Source organism: Salvelinus namaycush, chromosome 26 (assembly GCF_016432855.1).
Source record: "Salvelinus namaycush isolate Seneca chromosome 26, SaNama_1.0, whole genome shotgun sequence".
In the NCBI taxonomy this organism is placed as follows: Eukaryota; Metazoa; Chordata; class Actinopteri; order Salmoniformes; family Salmonidae; genus Salvelinus; species Salvelinus namaycush.
The window spans coordinates 9,365,713-9,385,405 of NC_052332.1; the positions used below are offsets into that span (position 1 = coordinate 9,365,713).

The 19,693-nt window shown below is 44.4% G+C and overlaps 1 protein-coding gene across 1 annotated transcript in view; it reads left to right on the forward strand.

Moving 5' to 3' along the window:
- The first annotated feature begins 238 nt into the window (after window positions 1-238).
- Window positions 239-19,693, forward strand: part of LOC120021613 (disabled homolog 2-interacting protein-like) — a 41,385-nt gene continuing 21,930 nt past the window's right edge. Inside the window, exons 1-3 of the mRNA XM_038965415.1 lie at window positions 239-386; window positions 1,402-1,500; window positions 2,970-3,524. Of these exons, the coding sequence (XP_038821343.1) occupies window positions 243-386; window positions 1,402-1,500; window positions 2,970-3,524 (798 nt within the window). The 5' untranslated portion in view covers window positions 239-242. The remainder of the gene's footprint in view (window positions 387-1,401; window positions 1,501-2,969; window positions 3,525-19,693) is intronic.

Genomic DNA, 19,693 nt, shown 5'->3' on the forward strand with positions numbered 1-19,693 from the left:
TGTAGGGCTGAGCTGAGGACTGAGGGTGTCCCCTGCCGACATTGAGAAAGGACTTAGGAGCATACCCATGGCTTTCTCTCTACCTCACTTACAGTGTCTTCTCTTTTCACACACACATCTCTCTCTCTCTTCCCCTCTCTCTCTTTCTCTCTCACACACACACACACACCCACCCTCTCACCCATGCGTGTTAACTAACTCCCCCCCCCCCCCTCTTTCCCTCCCCCTCCAGATCTCATCTGATGCCGAGGCTGAAGGAGTCTCGCAGCCACGAGTCGTTGCTCAGCCCCGGTAGTGCTGTGGAGGCCGTGGACCTCAGCATGGAGGATGAGGTGCTCATCAAACCTGTTCACAGCTCCATCCTCGGACAGGACTACTGCTTCGAGGTGAGGGTCAGAACACATGGAAACACACACACACACACACACACACACACACACACACACAGGCAGACACACACACTGACGCACATGCAGTAAGCGGGCACACACAAGCGTATGCACACACATTCACAAACACGCGTGCACTCACATACTCACAGCATCTAGGGCCAGGATAACTGCTTTGAGGGGCTGCAAATGTGCAGACACACAAGTGCACACACGCTTGTATACACAAAATGAGCTTTTTTAAAGATATTTCTTCAATGAGAGAGATAAACACTAGAGACACATTCACTTGAACACACACCCACATAATACACCTGGCAAGGCCCTCTTCATTGAGAGCACACTGTCACACACACACACACACACACACACACACACACACACACACACACACACACACACACACACACACACACACACACACACACACACACCACAGGAGCACTGCCTTGAGATGAGCCCAATTACCATACGCACACGCACACAGCAGGACCGCGGCTCTAAAACGAGCCCTGCTGGCAGTAGACACGGCACTGAGAGGAGAGGAAAGTGAGTGACTAAGCACTCCACGAGCACTGTGTGAGCAGGCTGAGAGTGAAAAATAACCAGCCATTGTCTAGCGTGGACTGAAGAGGCCTTCACCGTTCTCTATCACCTCTCTCGCTCGCCCTTTCTTTTCTCTCGCATATGCTCTCTCTTTCTCTCGCTTTTTTTCTCTCTCTAGTATATTCTCTCTCGTTCTCTCTCTCTCGTTCTCTCTTATGTCCAATCACCACAGAGGATTCTGTCCAATTGCATCATTCCTCTTTCAGCTCCACCAACCCTCGGTCAGACACCTCATCTCACCGCACAGAGTGTGTGTGTGTGTGTGTGTGTGTGTGTGTGTGTAGTCTAGTATTCTTAAGCCAAGATCAGATTAGTTGTACAATAGTCGTACAACTATGTCCTGTGCCCTGTATCTGTTTTTCCCATGTATGAAGGACAGTAGTCACTGTGTTTCTCTGTGTTTCAGGTCACCACTTCAACGGGAACTAAATGTTTCTCCTGTCGATCGTCAGCCGAAAGGGACAAATGGATGGAGAACCTGAGGAGAGCCGTCCACCCCAACAAGGTGAGACATGATTGACCAAGTGTAGGTTCATTAAATAAAAGAAATAGATGCCTACGCACTGTTGGAGCCTGCTGTTGTTTTAACCAGACACTGTTGCACCAGAAGGTCTTTGTCAGGCTTCTGACAAAGGAAGGGGATAATCTAGTTCAAGTACAGACAGAGACCGTCTGGATTCCGAACCTATCGCTCACAACTCAACAAGGGCCCAGGAAAGATAGCCAAGTGACCTAATTGGAATTGAGCCATTGAGTCAGACATTTAGACCGAGGCAGTTGGTTCATCAACACGGTCTGGTACATCCGCAGTGGTGTGATGGCACTCCCAGTGAGACAGAGAGACAGATCTGTAAAGGGACACAGTCCAAACAGTCTCCAGACTGCCAGTGTCAAATAGAGGTCCCAACAGAGGTCCCAATGCTCTCTCTTTCTCTCGCTCGCCGTTCCCCTCCGTCGCTTTCCTCTCGGCTCCAAATGTTTTCCTTTAATCACAACAGCGCAGAAAGCCGGCAGGCGAGCGGCTAACATATGGCTCCCTGCGTCAAGCCCCCCCCCCCCCATGCTAATCTGACAGCACTTTCCCGCTTTCATCTTTCTTTATTTAGCAAACGACTTGCTAATTAGAACTTTCAGGAGAAAGTTTGGCTTGAACCTTTGCCTTTTTTCTTCTTCTCAAAATACTCTCCTGGCACAGATATGAATTTTTCCATCTCAACCTTACAAGTTTTTAATTATTTTGTGATTTTCCACAGATTAGATACAGTGTAAGTTTGCATGTCTGTCCGTAAACATCAGCGGGAGAAACAGATGTTAAGGCGTTTTTTCAAACAAGAAAAGGGGAGGAAAGTCTTTGTGGTGGGTGTTAAATGACGTGTCATATCCAAAATAGTCAGAAAGCCAGTTTCAGAGTTCTATTCATGAGATACTTATTGTTTTACTGGTTAAATTAAATTTGCATAATGAACTGTGTTTATATGCAGTAGCTACCGTGCAGGCCCATTAACATGTGCATTTTAATCAGCTATCGATCTGCTTATTAATGTTTAACATCTTATTTATTTTTTATAATTTGGGGGGGGGGGGGGTTTAACATCTTAATTGCCCGTTATATGCTAATCTTCACCCACCCTCCCTGCACTCCAGTGAGTCAAGCTTTAATCAAGCACACCTCAAGTATTTTTAAATATTTTAGATATGCTGTTATTTTTCGTTTTTTGGAAGGCTCGGAAACTACAATGTTTACTGAGAGAAGCACCACATTCCCATAGAAAACTACTAGTGGCACCAATATACCTGCACACTATTTGAGATTTGTATTAGATCCAGATCTGGCTACCACTGACCCTAACCACCCCTCTCCGCTCCCTCAAATATTTGAAAGTATTTGAGTTACAGTGAGTATGTACAAGAGTCTAGACCCAGGTCTGTGATCCACCCCTAAACCCAGCCCTCCCTCTCTCTATCCACACACAGGACAACAGCCGCCGGGTGGAGAACATGCTGAAGCTGTGGATCATCGAAGCCAAGGACCTTCCTGCCAAGAAGAAGTACTTCTGCGAGCTCTGTCTGGACGACGCGCTGTACGCCCGCACCACCTGCAAGCTCAAGACCGACAACGTCTTCTGGGGCGAGCACTTTGAGTTCAACAACCTCCCGGCCGTCAAAAGCATCACGGCCCACCTCTACAAGGACTCGGACAAGAAGAAGAAGAAAGACAAGAACAACTACATTGGACTGGTCAACATCCCCGTCGCCGCGGTGACTGGGAGGCAGTTCATGGAGAAGTGGTACTCTGTGAGCACGCCGACGCCCAATAAGGGTAAGACGCCAGGCCCCATGATCCGGATCAAGGCCTGCTACCAGAGCATGAACATCCTGCCTATGGAGATGTATAAGGAGTTTGCAGAGTACACCACCAATAACTACATGTTGCTGTGCTCTGTGCTGGAGCCTGGCATCAGTGTGAAGAACAAGGAGGAGATGGCTTCTGCCCTGGTCCACATTCTACAGAGCACCGGCAAGGCCAAGGTAGGAACTATGTATTCATACACGACTGTAAGTCGCTTATTGTTATATTAACTGCCGATCGTCAAGACTACTCTTTCTTACATACACATTTACTTTTATTTGACACATGTTTTGGCTAAATCCGCGGTCAATGTTTCCCGTAAAATGCTTTGCTCAAGGTAGCAACTGCATCAGGAGTGTTGGCTAAGTAAGGTCTCTTACTTATCTTTCATCCTCAACATGTAGGTGTTAGAACTCAGCCTGTGTTCTGTATTACAGTGTTATTCTGTGTCACCAGGTTCAAACTGAAGGCAAGTGAAGCCAATGAATGTGGCCAAACTTGACGAAATGCATTTTTTTGTACTTTGACCCGGCCAGGCAGGTGATTTCTTGTTCGTTCAACAGAGAGTCTTGCCTTTTTCCTTTTGGAGTAGATGGCCACATGTTAGTTCAACAGAGGAAGTATTACATCCCAACTTAGCGTTTAATCCATCCTCAGTTCTCCTTAGTTCACTCTCCTGCAGGGTTGTACAGCTCAGAGATGTTTGGGACGGATGTTCAACATAACAGAACATAACAGAAGAGACGTGCTGGGTGTTAGCTGTTGTGTTATTAGGCCTAGATTAACCCACTGCAGTCTTGGCAAGTCTACTTTAGTCCTTTTTAAGTCTACCACAACGGGGGGCATTTTGGAGAGATTATCTCTCATCCATTCAGCAGTCTACACTTTACCACACTAACGCGCCCTCTCGCTCTCTCGCTCTTGCTCGAGCTGTCTTATTGGTTATCTACTGCACTTCCTGTCATGAGTCGTATGCACAATTCGTTGGCTGCTGCCTCGGTAAGAGAAGGATTAATTGCTCTTTTATCTCTTCATGTTGTTCTCCAGTTGAAGCTCCCTGGCTTTCTCTCTCTGACTTTAGAGCGAGACTGCCGTGATGAGCAATTAGTACTTAAGAGGTCCCCCTGAACCACAGTAGACTGTCGCTGTCCCTGTTCTGGGTTGGGTTCACACACACACACACACACACACACACGTTACAAAGGTACTATAGGTCTCTGGAGAGATGGTCACACTGTTAATTAGACCTAATTAATTACAGTGTCCCTGAAAAGTGTTCAACTTTCGCCTCTCCCTTACCTCTCTCCTCCCTCCCTCCTCTTTCTCCCTTACCTCCTTCCTCCCTCTGCCTGTCGTCTTAAATGGAGACAGGTCGTTAAACTTTAATACCAGCGGAGAGAAGCAGTTTCAAGGTTGATTTACACCGGGACGTCTTTATTTTCCTCCACAAATCTACAGGTTTGGTAGATCACACAATCCCAACGGAAGTATTCCCCTCATTCGCTCTACAAATGTTTATTGCGACCAGACTAATAATTTAAAAGCCAGTAATAGCCTTTAAAGGGATAGACTGGTAGCCTGGTCAAGAATGTATTGACTGATTAATTCAAGTGAAGCTGTTTTCCGTTTGGATGTTAGTTTGGTTGGCTTCAGCTGTGGTCAGACAAGCAAACTACCCTCCTTCTAAAAGGATTTAACTAATTAAGGGAAACTTAGATATGATGTTGTTTGTCCCCACTGGTTTGGCCATTTCATGTGTGCACACATGCAGTACAATTTCTTAGCACTAGATTACCCTCGAATCCTAGGCTACATTCTCGATGGAGCACTACACAGATTGTAGCCCACAGCACCACAACACAACAACACAACAACACAACAACTAATAGTCCCAAAAAATATTCCAAACTATATTTGACCCAGTCCTAATACTATGCTGTGTATATTCATATCCTGATTTACGCTGTGTGGTTTGTCCTTTATACGAGCTACAGATTAAGCCTTGGGCCAAACTTCCTTCCGCTCAGCTCATCTTTCAGTTATTTTTAGGATTAACTTCATCTGCTGGCTGTCTTTTTCATCCAAGTCTACGACTGCTCCTTGACCGCAGCAACCAAATACACATCTACAAAATATTTGTGGAACCCATCGTATTTTTCATTTGAAGGAATCTGCCATCTTATCTGGACAGCCAAAGTTCATTCAGCTGGTTGTTTTTGTTATCGCATTCATTTTTTTTTTATTTAATTTAACTAGGCAAGTCAGTTAAGAACAAATCATTTTTTCCTTTGACGGCCTACCAATTACCTGGACGACGCTGGGCCAATTGTGCACCACCCTATGGGACTCCCAATCACGACCGGTTGTGATACAGCCTGGAATTGAAGCAGGGTGTCTGTGGTGACACCTCTAGCACTGAGATGCAGTGCCTTAGACCGCTGCGTCACTCGGGAGCCCCTAAATAACAGCTTCTTTGTATTATGTCTGGCTGTTTTACAACCCGTCTTGTTTATTATTTCGTCTTGTGACTGTGCCGATGTAGTGTCTACAGAACATTTCTAAACCGTTTGATCCTCTACCTACCTACTCACTCATCCCTTCACCCTGCTGTTGATTCTAATGATGCTGATGTGAAGTCAGTTGTGGTAACATTAGCGCCGTTAACTTAAGATAGCATGGAGACAGACTTTCCTCGGTGGAGCGTCACGATCAGCTGGTTAATTATGATTACAGTCATTGGGTTGGAGAGACGTGTCTACCACCTGCCCTGTCAGAGGGAGTCTGTCTCTCTCTCACTCGCTCTCTCTCGCTCTCTCTCAGGCTGTGTAGCCCCTCTAGTCTCTGTTGATTTATGTTGGGGAGGGTTGGAGGGGACTCTGGTGATTACATTGTGGTTGGTTGTGAATGGCTGGTGCAGTTTTTTTAGGTGATGATGATGAACACAGTGTTTTCTTTATTAACACGAAGGAGGTTCGCTTTTAGTGCTTTCTCTCTCTGTCTCTCACTAACACTCTCTCGCCTTCTCTCTCGCCCTCTCTCTTTCTCTCTCTCTGTCTCTCACTAACACTCTCTTTCCCTCTCTCTCTCTCTCTCTCTCTCTCTCTCTTCAATTACATTTCAATTCAATTTAAGGGGCTTTATTGACATGGGAAACATATATTAACATTGCCAAAGCGAGTGAAATATATAACAAACCACAACGCTCTCCCTCTCCCTTCCTCTCTATAGCTCCCTCTCTCGTGTTCTCTTTCTCCCTCCCTCTCTCTCTCATGCCTCAGTGCGTTCTAAGGCTAGGGATGCTTGAGGGGTTGTCATTGACGGTTCTTTATCGCCGTCCACCCGGACGCCTTGGTTGTCACGGCAGTCACTCAATGCCGTAGGCCTGGGGATCACACTCACACATAACAAGACATCAGAGGGGAGGTCAATTCCTTTGTGTTTACGCACGAAGAAGACTTGTAATTGCTTTATTAGGGGCATTGTCTTGAGAATGTTCCAGAAAACACTAGGTCCGAGTGCTTCTCTCTCCATCCCTTTATCGCCCTCTCCACACCTTTATCCCTCTCTCCATCCTTTCCCTCGGGAGGCTTGTTCCACTCTCTGACCCGACCAGCGTCTCAGTGCACTCACACAGCAGCGTTAGCCGCAGCACACACACATCAGCAACAACAACAAGACGGCAATGTCTTGGGGTGCCGCCAAGCAGCATTCTCAGCATCCACTTTTCTGTTGGTGAAAATGACTTTGCAAACACTATTGATTTGAGTCTTCTTCTCCGGCCCGTTGTGGCAAGTAGGAATAAGGCGCCTCGTCTCGGAGCGGCTATTCAGGGCCTCATCTGAGTCCTATGATTTAACTTATGGAGTGCAGCGCTCAGCTGTCCATAGAGAACAGAAAGCAGAGAGGTGGTGTCTGCTTCTGCTGTTATTGTTTCTGTTTTACTGCTCTTGGAGGTAAAGGAAACTAACAGACGGTATTAAGTGGCCCTTCATCAGTCAGTCAGATAACAAATTCGCCCTCCCTCCATCTTTCCATCTCTCCTTCCTATCCTCCTAACCCTCCTTCTCCCCCGAGCAGCAGAGCTCTCGTTATTTAATTAGATGAAGTGCAGACATCCCCTCTTCTTGCTCAGCGGTCAATTCGGTCTTTGCGGGGCAGCAGCACTGCTAGTCTGCTCGATTCATCGATTAAAACCTGCTGTGTGCAATCGCACACACGGATGAACACACACGCTGCTAATGAGTGTCTCAGGGCACAAGACGGTTTTCTTGGATGCTTGTTGGCGGACAGCTACTGGGTCTTTAACAGTGCTCTACTTTTCTTTAGGCTCTGGGCTGGGAGGTTGTTTTTGTTTATAAACTGGGTGGTTCGAGCCCTGAATGCTGATTGGCTGACAGCCACCGGTCTGACAAAACATGTATTTCTACTGCTCTGATTACGTTGGTAACCCGTTTATAATAGCAATAAGGCACCTCAGGCCTTATTGCTTAATTCTAGTTGGTGAGGAGAGTTGTGATGATTGTGATGTCATGAAGGCCAGGACCAGTGAGAGGTGATGGAGAGGCCATCAGACAGACCGACTCCTCAGAGCCCAGCGTGTGACTGGGTGACCCACTTGTGTCACATCGCTGTAAGCAGTCACCCTGTCACTCTCAGAGACACACTATGCTGGGAGACACACATACACAGATGACAGCCAGTCACAGGCTGTGGTTCAGATGGGTCAAACCGGGGAAAGATTTCAGCAGCTGGAGATGAATGATGAACAGCTGGAGATGAAGTTCCGGTCATCGTCTTTGCAATGCTTGCAGAATATAAACATACAGTATATTCCCACTATGTTTCTGTAGCTTATGCTAGAGAATTATCTCTCTAACAACTGCTTTGAATTTGACATGTTCCTACCACAACGCTCACTATACAGTTTATGCCTGCGATAGAGATACTGTGTATCGAGATGGCGAGAGGGGGGAAGAGACAAAGGAATGACGAGAGAGGAATAGGGAGTGATGGAGGAGAGAGGAAAAGGGAGAGCTAGAGGGACAGATTGCATTAACTGTCAGTTTGACTTTACCCTTTCAGTCAAACCTGGAACTGGGGAACTAACCAGCAATGGTCTGCATGGGAAATACCCCCCCACCCCCCCACCCAAATGATCCAGAACCTTCTTTGAAGTCACAACTGGCACAATATTACCCTTACAAAGAGAGCCAGAAAATATACACTCTCACACAGCTTTGTTTTTGAGAATTTTCTGGACTTTTTGGGGAGTAAAAATGTATTCCCACTCAAAATCCTATTTTCCCTAACCCCTAAACCTAACCCTTAACCTAACCCTAACTACTAACCCTAAACCTAACCATTAACCTAACCCTTAAGCTTAAAATAGCATTTTAACAAATTCAGGACATGAAACAAGTCCTGACTTTAAAAAAATAATATGTTTTCCTACCTTGGTCAGGACATTCACATGCGCACACACACATACTCACAAACACATACACACACACACATACACACACACACACACACACACACACACACACACACACACACACACACACACACACACACACACACACACACACACACACACACACACACACACACACACACACACACACACATATATCCCCCCCATATCTGCAAGGAGCTGATGACATTGGATGAAAGCCCTCCTCCAGCTATCATGGTACTACAGTGTGTTTACCACAGCAGTGATGTGGAGAGGTTTGGTCCTAGCTTCCTGTTGTTGTTCTGCTGTAAGGCTGACTGACACTAGGGCTACGGCCCAAGTAGTGCACTAGGGAATAAGATGCCATTTGAGACACCGCCTCACTCTGTGCCTGTGGGAAGACTGGGATTCATTTTCATCCCCAGCTAGCTCTCCCAGCTGACCCTACTCTGTAATACAATGTACTATACCCTCCATAGGAAGAGAGGGAGTGGTAGAGGAGAAGGAGGGAAGGAGAGAGGGGGAATAGATGAGAGAGAGAGTGAGAGTGGTTCGTGTCCGCTCCCCTAGAGTCTCAGCCTGGGGCTTCTAAGCCACAGTTATCGATCAGCCGAATCGCTGATGTAATCTCTTTTCTTCTCTCTACGCCCTCTCTTTTTTCTATACTTAAAAAAAGGTTGTCCAATAGCTTGTCTTCCCTCGTTTATTGGAAAAGCTTCCTGTCTTGCCTTTGGGACTTTATGGTGTTGGCTATTAAACCCAAAATAGAGGCATACAAACACAGAAAAATGTGGTACACTGTGGAAATGATAACAAATGAGTGAAGGAAATGCGGAAATTTCAGGAAATGCGGTAAATTATTATACTTTTTTTAAACATTTAACAATCAGAAGAGAGAAAGCCCCATTAAAACCACTACTCAAGCATATTTAGAGCTTTTATTATTAAGAAACATAAAATACAGTCACAAGTGAGAAAAGAATTGTGATGTGATATTTTGGCCATATTGCCCAGCCCTAAAGGGAAATGCCAAGACTCTCCCACTATCTCTCGCTGACTAATTTTGCTATGGAAACACTTTAGAGAAAGAGAGAGATCTCAGCATCAACAGAGAATGATGGACTTATTTTCTTCGTCTTCTTTTACTTTTCTTGTCTGTGATAGCCGGGAATGGAATGTGCTCTGTATTCTGAGGGTCAGAGTATATTCAGTGTGTGTGTGTTATAATCAGTGTTTTGTAACGAGATGTATTGAATAGGTACACCTGACGCAGGCAATGTCGAAGTCCTGATTTCTTCAGCTATCTTTTTTTGTATCCAGCTCCTGTTTATGTTGACATGTACACACTAACAAATAATGGTTCTAAATAGTACCAGAAAGGGGTTCTTTGGCATGTAATCGTAGCTGGAACCCTTTTTGGTTCTAAATACTGTAGAACCCTTTTTTGAAGGCTCAATAAAGAACCATGCTCATAAGGTTCTAAATTGAACCTGTACGGTGCTATAAAGAACCCTTTCCTAAGGTTCTATAAAGAACCATTTTAAAAGGTTCTATATAGCACCAAAAAAAGCAGCGCTATGTTTACAACCCTTTTTGGGGCTATATATAGGCTATATCTTTATAGAATCTTTATGGAGAATGGTTCTATAAATAATCTTTCTCAATCTGAAAGGTTCTTTGTAGATCATTTTGAAGAACCATACAGGGCTTGTTATTCTGGTCAGCCATATTATATTGTTGAAACTCCATAGGCGTTATTATTGTGTTAATTGACAAGGTGAATCAAGTGGACTACCTCTGGAACAGCTGGGGGTCCCTGAGGAGAGAACTGAGAACCACTGACTGATTTCGTCGACTGTTCTCAAGTAACTCAAGGCTATTTATGACTCTTTCACAAGACACTGTCGCTGGCCATAGTTGTAATGTGTAATGGCATAACACAACACATTAGATGAACTGGAATGGCACGCTCACTCACAGTTGTACAAAAAGAGCTGTGAGCAAACCACACCTCAAAATATTCTAATGAGCTGTCTACCCTACATTTAAATTATCACTAAAAGAGCGAAGAACCCTTTTGAGTGAATTGTAAAGAACCATTGGAAAGCTCAAAAGGTTATTTGAGTCATTATTGTTCCACATAGAACCATCACCCTTCCCAAAGAACCCTTGAGAAACTCTCATTTCTTTGTGCGTAACACTGTCTTTTGTATTGGTAGTTTTGTCATCAATTGACTCTCAGGCCTCTGTTCCTCCAAGTACCACTAGAGAGGAAGGATGGATTGATGAGAGGAAGAGTGGTCTCTGTGGCCTTTAAACCTCTGACCTCTGGGATTTGTCATTGTTCAGTGGTGATGGAGACACTCTTAATGGGAAGGGAACACAAGAAACACTTTCACCCCAGCAAACAAGCACATGCCAACACACGCACACACACACATCTGCTGTCTCACTACTGCCCCCGAGAAAACGCAAGAAAGCTGATCTCCGAAGTGCTGTCTCACACACACACACCACGTGCACACACACACACACACACACACGCACACCTGGGATGGACAAGGCTTTATGAGTTAGGTGCTGCCAGGTAAGACAGTCTGCAGGGAGACTCTTCTGCTGGAGTTTAATCTCTTATATCCCTTTTATACCAAGACGGAAACCCGCCAACTTAACCATGCCGTTTTCTTTTTAACGCCTTTTCTTTGTATCGGAAAGGTGAAGCCGGTACTTTGATTTCCGCCAAGGGAGGTAGACATGGTTGCGGTATTATGTTTAAAACACCCGCCAACGCCTATAAATCTTACCGACTTTGGCACGCATTAACCGTTTGACACGTACCAACGCACCAACGCACGGGTGTGATCATTCTATAGTGGTCCCTGCAGTGTACGCTCAAACTGGTGTGATTAGAACGCTTATTTAGAACGTCCAGTTATGATTGACGCAACAGTCAGCGTTTGAGCTGGCCACACTGGTTTTTTTCACAGAAACATTTTGCACAAACACAGTCCTTACAACGTTAACGTCCTGATTGTGAGCAGTTTATTTTTCGATGCAACGTTCAGACATTCACAGAAGTAGCTACAGCATAACACAATCATCCAAACCGGAAAATGTGGGCTACATTAGTCCTAACGCTAACTGAGGAGACATTGATTAAAAACAAGCGGTCATATTTAGCTAACTCTCAGCTGACAGAAACCATAATATGAATTAGCAAATAGCAATTACTATTTAAAATGAATCAGTCCACAGGTGAGCTCACCATTGATCAAAATAATTGAATTAAACGCTTTCTAAAAATCGAAAGTAATCTGACGATGGGTAGTTTGTGCGCTCCGCCATGTTTGTTTTTTTCGCGTCAACCAAAGATAAGAAGAGGAGACAAGATGAGTTTGGTCTGTTTGCAGTATGCATGTTGAAGAGGGTGTGTCGTCTACCATCATTCACTTCCCTTCATCCACTTCCGGAAGTTTATTCGAAAGATGAGTGAACCATCCCTTCACCTCATTTTGTTATAACATCTTTGGTCTGACAAACGTTTACGTGACACCCATAATGCATTTTATAATGTCAACAAACATGGCGCCACACATAGTTGGCTAAATAGCTTAGCATTAGCTCATTATAATCAGTACAACCTTCAACAAAGTATTTTACACACATCATATGTGTCCATTACAATCTATGCAAGAATCAGAATGCCTTATTTGTCACCAGTACTTGAAAACATGAATAAAACAGTAAATACATTATGCGCCATACATACAGTACCAGTCAAAGTTTGGACACACCTACTCATTCTAGTTTTTTAAAAATTTGTACTATTTTCTACATTGTAGAATAATAGTGAAGACATCAAAACTATCAAATAACACAAATGGAATCATGTAGTAACCAAAAAAGTGTAAATAAATAAACCCATGAGTGAGTTGGTGCATCCAAACTTTTGACTGGTTCTGTACATACGGTATGCCACATTAGAAACACTATATAGGCACTTACTTTGATAGAAACACACACATTTCCAAAGTTATTCCCTATTTGTTAGGAAAACAACAATGAAGGCAATCTGAGCGCCAGCCTGAAAATGTGCCAGGGGGAAAAGGTTTGTGCAAGACTGTGCAAACGTCTGCGCACTTGATCTGGGGAAACACTGGGGATGTGCTTGGGCTCTAGTCGAAGAGAGAAGTTTGTCCGGCTCAGGAAAGCCTCAAACATAAATTGTCGTCAACAGTGAAATGGGCTTCTTCTATGTCAATTAATGAGGAGGCAGAACACACCTCAATTCAAACTGTTGTTAGACAATGTAACTTGTTTGAAAATAATTTTAAATTAACAAATTGAAACATAACCTATACACTACCATTCAAAAGTTTTATGGTCACTTACAAATGTCCTTGTTTTTTCAATTAAAATAACATCAAATTGATCAGAAATACAGTGTAAACCTTGTTAATGACTATTGTAGCTGGAAACTGCTGATTTTTAATGGAATATCTACATAGGCGAACAGAGGCCCATTATCAGCAACCATCGCTCCTGTGTTCCAATTGCACGTTGTGTTAGCTAATCCAAGTTTATCATTTTAAAAGGCTAATCATCAGAAAACCTTTTTGCAATTATGTTAGCACAGCTGAAAACTGTTAACTGTTTAGGTAATAGTTTTTTTTACAAGTATGATGCGCAAAAAATAGCCAACTTACTGTTGTGAATGTAAAGAAATTATAGCAGTGCATTCTGTCGGAGGAATCTAGAACTTAATCAATGCTGGGTTAGTCAGGTTACCATGACAACTGTCACAAAAACAGGGTCAAAGTTAAATGTCTCTTCTCCCAGCCCTCCCCGATGCCAGCTAAGCACTGGATGTATAAATGGCAAATGCCAACAAGAAAGAGGTAAAAATGGGACTGTTTGAAAGGGGATCATATAAACATTGCGCTTTTTTTTTTACAGGCAACATACTGTGAATCCTGGTTAAATTAGGTAATAGACTTCTCCCCTCTTTCCCTGTCCTTTCTCCTCTCCTCCGTTTATTAACTCTGATCTGTAGAGCTGCACTTTCTTCTCCCACTCTCTCCACCATCCTCTTCCTCCCTTCCTCTCTCCATCCACTTTCTGCCTCCCCTCATCTGCTCCGTTTATTAACTCTGATCTGTTGAGCTGCACTTTCTTCTCCGGGCTCGCTCATCTCCCTCCTACCCTCCCCCTCCCTCTTCACTCCCTCCTTCCTGTCTCCCTCGTGTTTCTCTGCATGGGAGGTTGTGGTGGTAGTGAGGTATAGTCTGGGTGATGGGATGTGACAGTAATATAGAAAGTGTCCCGTTTTTCCTCATTAGCACTGAAGCGAGGGAGGAGGGGGGCGGGCCGGAGGAGAGAGCGAACGAGGGAGGAGTGGTGGAAAGAGAGAGAGAGGGGAAGGGGGGTTGGAGCTCTTTTTAGGCCCTTGTCTCGGAGTATTAGAGAGGCAGAGTGGGGTTCCTAGTAATACTCTGTTATGAGACTGGTCTCAGCTGGCCCTGTGATTACAACACACACACACACACACACACACACACACACACACACACACACACACACACACACACACACACACACACACACACACACACACACACACACACACACACACACACACACACACACACACACACACACACTGCCCTACCAAAGGTTTCTGTATTCCTTGAGTATTGCTAGTCTGTTCTAGGAACCACACGATTTAGATTCATCACAGCCCTGTTGCTAAGCTAGGATCAGACCTTTGCATGTATTGAACAGGTTCTGCTTTATCCAGCATCCCTGTCTAACCCAGTCAGTACACTACTCAATTTAGGTGAGTGGAGGGGTCATAGTTTGCTCCCGAGACACTGAATCTAAGCTACATGCCCCCCTCTCTCTCTATCCCTCTTTCTTCCGTTCTCTGCACCCCCTCCCATTTCTCATCCCCCTCTCTCTCTCTTCTGCCCCTGCTCTCTCATCTAACTCCTCTCTAATCGGGTATGAATTTGCCAGATATGGCGATAAAGGGAAGAAAAAGGAAAGTAAAGCGGTGGAGGTGAAGAGAGAGGGGTGGAGGTTGGAGAAGAGATCATAATTGGGCTGACATTCTCCCAGGGTAAAGAGAAGAGAAGAAGAACCCCTAGTCTAATGGTTGGCCAGGTGGCTGCCCATCCGCACAGGAAAGGTCAGGTATCCTCAGGCTACCTTGTGTGTGTGTCTGATCCCTTATCCCTGCCAATTTCCCCAGCAGCAGCTTGACTATTGCCACACCACCCATAGATGTGTGTGTGTGTGTGTGTGTGTGTGTGTGTGTGTGTGTGTGTGTGTGTGTGTGTGTGTGTGTGTGTGTGTGTGTGTGTGTGTGTGTGTGTGTGTGTGTGTGTGTGTGTGTGTGTGTGTGTGTTAACGGAAAGTCTCTCTTTTTATTCACATCAAGCTCTCTGATTGGCCTCCTGCTGCTAGTCTTTGATTTTCTGGGATAACATGCTTAGAACCACAGGACCTGTCTGAGTACCCTCCTTCTCTTATTTCTCTCTGACTTGCTTTCTCTCGCTCCAATTTCTTGTCTCTCTCTCACTCTCTTCTCTTTCTCCCTCTGTCTCTTCCCTGCCTCGCTCTCTTTCCTCGTCTGTTCTTTAAAGACGACGGTACCCCAATGTTTCTTCTCCTCTCTCCCTCTACATCTGCCTCTTCTCTGCCCCTGCTGGCGTTCTCTGGTTAAGAAGATGTCCAGGGACTTCCCGGCTCTGTCATTTTCAGAGAGTTATTAAGATTTGTCGTTATTCCCTATGTGTGTCGCAGATACTGGTTTACAATTGAGTCACAAAATAGACAAAATGGCATATTAGTTTGGTAAACTGCACACTGGCTGCATATCTAGGCTGAAATGGCCCCCTATTCCCTATGGGCCCTGGTCAAAAGTAGTGCACTATATAGGGAGTAGGGTTCCATTTCAGAGGCAGCTCTACCCTGCTTCCTGCTCTGATAGTGTCTGGTTTGAGTGAGGTTCTGGAAGTGTTTAAGAAGTATTTGCCAGGGACAGATGGCAGGGACCGGGATGGTCCATGATACCTTTTCCTCTTCCCAGTTTTCCAATTATCCCTAGCCGTGCAGATCCCTGCACATTTCACAGATCGACACGCACACTCCTCACACTAAACTGGGCTCATCTCACACACACACACACACACACACAAATTCCCTTAACGAACAGCCCTGCTGCCACAGGCCATTTAGCCATCATCGTCATGTGCTACTAGCTCTCCGCTTGTCCGGTAGTATGGTTCTGAGCTAGGTTAGTTAATACTGAATGGCTTTTGTGGATGATTTTGATAACACATCTCCATATTGCCATTACTGTGTGTATGTGTGTGTGTGCATGTGCGCGTGTGTGTTCTAGATAATATAGACTCCCCCATGACTGCGTCAGAAGAATGAGACAAACCATTATCACAGTGTGAGCCGTAATCACACTGCTATGGGCAGGGCTTGGCACTGTGACACACACACACACACACACACACACACACACACACACACACACACACACACACACACACACACACACACACACACACACACACACACACACACACACACACACACACACAGTCTCACTTTCTCACTCGACTGCTAATGGGGATAGAAATGGACCGGGAAAATGACACTTTTTCTTTGTCAGTTTAATTTTTTTATTTATCAACATGTGAAATGAAACGTAGCGCCATGGCGCCTCAGCAGCAGCCCAAGCAGAGAACTCCTGTACCTTATATCAATATTTTTTATCATGAATTCCTTTTTTATGGCATTGTTTTTACCGACAATATATCCGTTTTAAGAACGTGCGGTAACCTGAGTGATGGGTTAGTTCCAGATGGAGTTGCCGATGCGGCCGGAAGGGACTCAATGCTGTAAAACAGGGAACAAATCAGTTCAGATTTACCTTGAGAGGGAGTCCATGTGCCTAGCTTTGAGTCTGGTCAAGTTGATAAAAGAATGAACAATTCATCAGTAGCAGTGCGTGGGTAAAATCACTGGGGAAGCCAAGCCAATCAAAAAAAAGCTATATTACAACGTTGTGTGCTATATAACCCATTTGTTCGTACTCCACCGTGATATACAGTAAGGCCATGACAACGAAAAGACAACAGTCACACAGTGGCGGAATAAATTCAACTACACGTACGTTTGTTTCATCCCAAAACCAGAGAGCAACATCTGTCCGGTGAAGTCCACAAAGCAAATATTGAACGTAACAAACAGTTATATGACCTGCAGCACGGTGAAACAAGTTCATGTTTTCCACAGTTTACTAAACAGAAACTGATTTATAACCATGTAGTTACCACAAGTCAGCATAAAGACAACAGGAGCAATGCCTCTGCTATTCCAGCACCATTTCAACTGAAACATTTAAACATCATCAAATCAATAAGGCTAAATATATACTTAGTTTAATAGACTGAAAACAAACTTAAAGATACCAAAAACTATTTAGCTCAATCAATGTTGCTTAATATCATGTGGCTGTCCAAGGTATTGATTTCTCTCTGTGTGTGTGTGTGTGTGTGTGTGTGTGTGTGTGTGTGTGTGTGTGTGTGTGTGTGTGTGTGTGTGTGTGTGTGTGTGTGTGTGTGTGTGTGTGTGTGCGTGTCCGTGTCCGTGTTTGTACACAAGTAAAATAAAAAATTTACTCACACTACTTGTAGACTAGATGAACGCCAATGCCATCCTCCTCATGTTGCCAAGACAGTCTATGGTCTGTCATATACTACGCTTTTAGTTTTTTCATAGGCTAGCAAGCATTTTAGCCAGAGTAGGTAGCCTAACTTCCTCGCATGGGCAAAAATGAACCAGCTAAATTAGCTAGCTAGTTAACGTGAGCTTACTAGGCTACATCCAGGCTACATATTGAACTTCAGTTGTCTCAGGCCAGTGGCACAATATATTCATTTATGGTTCGATCATAATCGTTGGCCTGTACAGAGCATTATGTCAAAACCACAAGTCCAAATCCACATCTCCATCCACGGCTTAGGAAAGGGCCGATTTAGCAAGCTAGCTACTGCAGGACATCAACACAAGCAGACATGAAACAGACACGTTTGTCTGACAAGGATGACGTTTTGATTAGGATGTGATTTGATTGGTGTGAAGCCAAATCCAAACTGGCTTCCCTTGGGGGACATTTTGCTGTGCCAGGACAACCCACAGTTGAGCTCAGCTCAACGCTGATTGGCTAATTCTTTTATAATTGTTTTATCAAGGGAGGCAAAATGCTTGCTGGCATCAATCAATCAAATGCTACGGTGGAAACATGTCATACTCTTTTGCGCCAGACCGATACATGGACTACACATACTGAGACAGAAGGGCGCTGTTTCCCTCGCTCGGATGATTTCTCCGGTAAGATTCAGCCACTAGCGAATTGACGGGAAATTATGAAAACACAGAGACGAAAGATTTATTATTATTATTTATTTATTTTATTGGTCAAATATTTGGGGAAGTCTGGCTTCCCTGGCATCCATGAATACATGCCACTGCAATTAATGTAGCTAATTCATATAATCAGAATCCACCACAGCGTTAAGACTGAAGCTGGCAAGTCATTTGTTTAATTGGCTAGCTAGCTAACGTTAGCTGGCTAGCTGTTTTGATTCGAATACCAGCCAGCGTCCGGAGGTCGAGGATGGAGAGAATCCGAAAGCAAGGCGGCAGTGGTGTGCTGCGATGAGCATCGTAGGGAGGACAGAGTTAGAAGGCTGCTCTTTAACTATTATTGAAATGTTGTGTGCTTTCTGGCACCACGTCGTGACTGCCATAGCATCATCCTTGTGAGGGCTTAATTTTTGGGGTAGTGAAGTAGGTAGTTAGCTAGCTACCTACTTACTACAGAGTCCATGAACTGCAGTGGCGTAGCCACAACTTCATCTGACTGAGTTCTACTACGGAAAAGCCAGAGACCGCGAGACGCCTTGATGAGACTGCGTTTCCTGCCTGCCTACGGACTTTCTCTCCCCACTTGACCACCTCCCTCAGATGACCGCTCAAGCCATGAACGGACAATAAATTACTTGTCTTTTTTGTGTGCTTTGAAACGCTTTGAGATTCTTTGAAAAGCACTATATAAATTGAATAAATTATTATTGTTATTTTGTATTATTACTTGCACAATGCAAATAAGATATGAGTTGTGTCATAGGTCTACACACGTCCAACTAACACAGTAAATTGCTGTTTTATTTAAGGCAGTCCATTCGGAAAGTATTCAGACCCCTTGAATTTTTCCACATTTTGTTACGTTACAGCCTCATTCTAAAATGGATTAAATAAAATAAAAAATCCTCATCAATCTACACACAATACCCCATAATGACAAAGCGATAACAGGTTTTTAGAAATGTTTGCAAATGAATAAAAAAACAAACAGAAATACCTTATTTACATAAGTATTCAGACCCTTTGCTCTGAGACTTGAAATTGAGCTCAGGTGCATCCTGTTTCCATTGATCATCCTTGAGCTGTTTCTACAACTTGATTGGAGTCCACCTGTGGTAAATTCAATTGATTGGACATGATTTGGAAAGGCACACACCTGTCTAAATAAGGTCCCACAGTTGACAGTGCATGCCAGACCAAATACCAAGCCATGGGGTCAAAGGAATTGTCCGTAGAGCTCCGAGACAGGATTGTGTCGAGGCACAGATCTGGGGAAGGGTACCAAAATATTTCTGCAGCATTGAAGGTCCCCAAGAACACAGTGGCCTCCATCATTCATAAATGGAAGAAGTTTGGAACCACCAAGACACTTCCTAGAGCTGGCCGCCCAGCCAAACTGAGCAATCGGGGGAGAAGGGCTTTGTTCAGGGAGGTGACCAAGAACCCAAT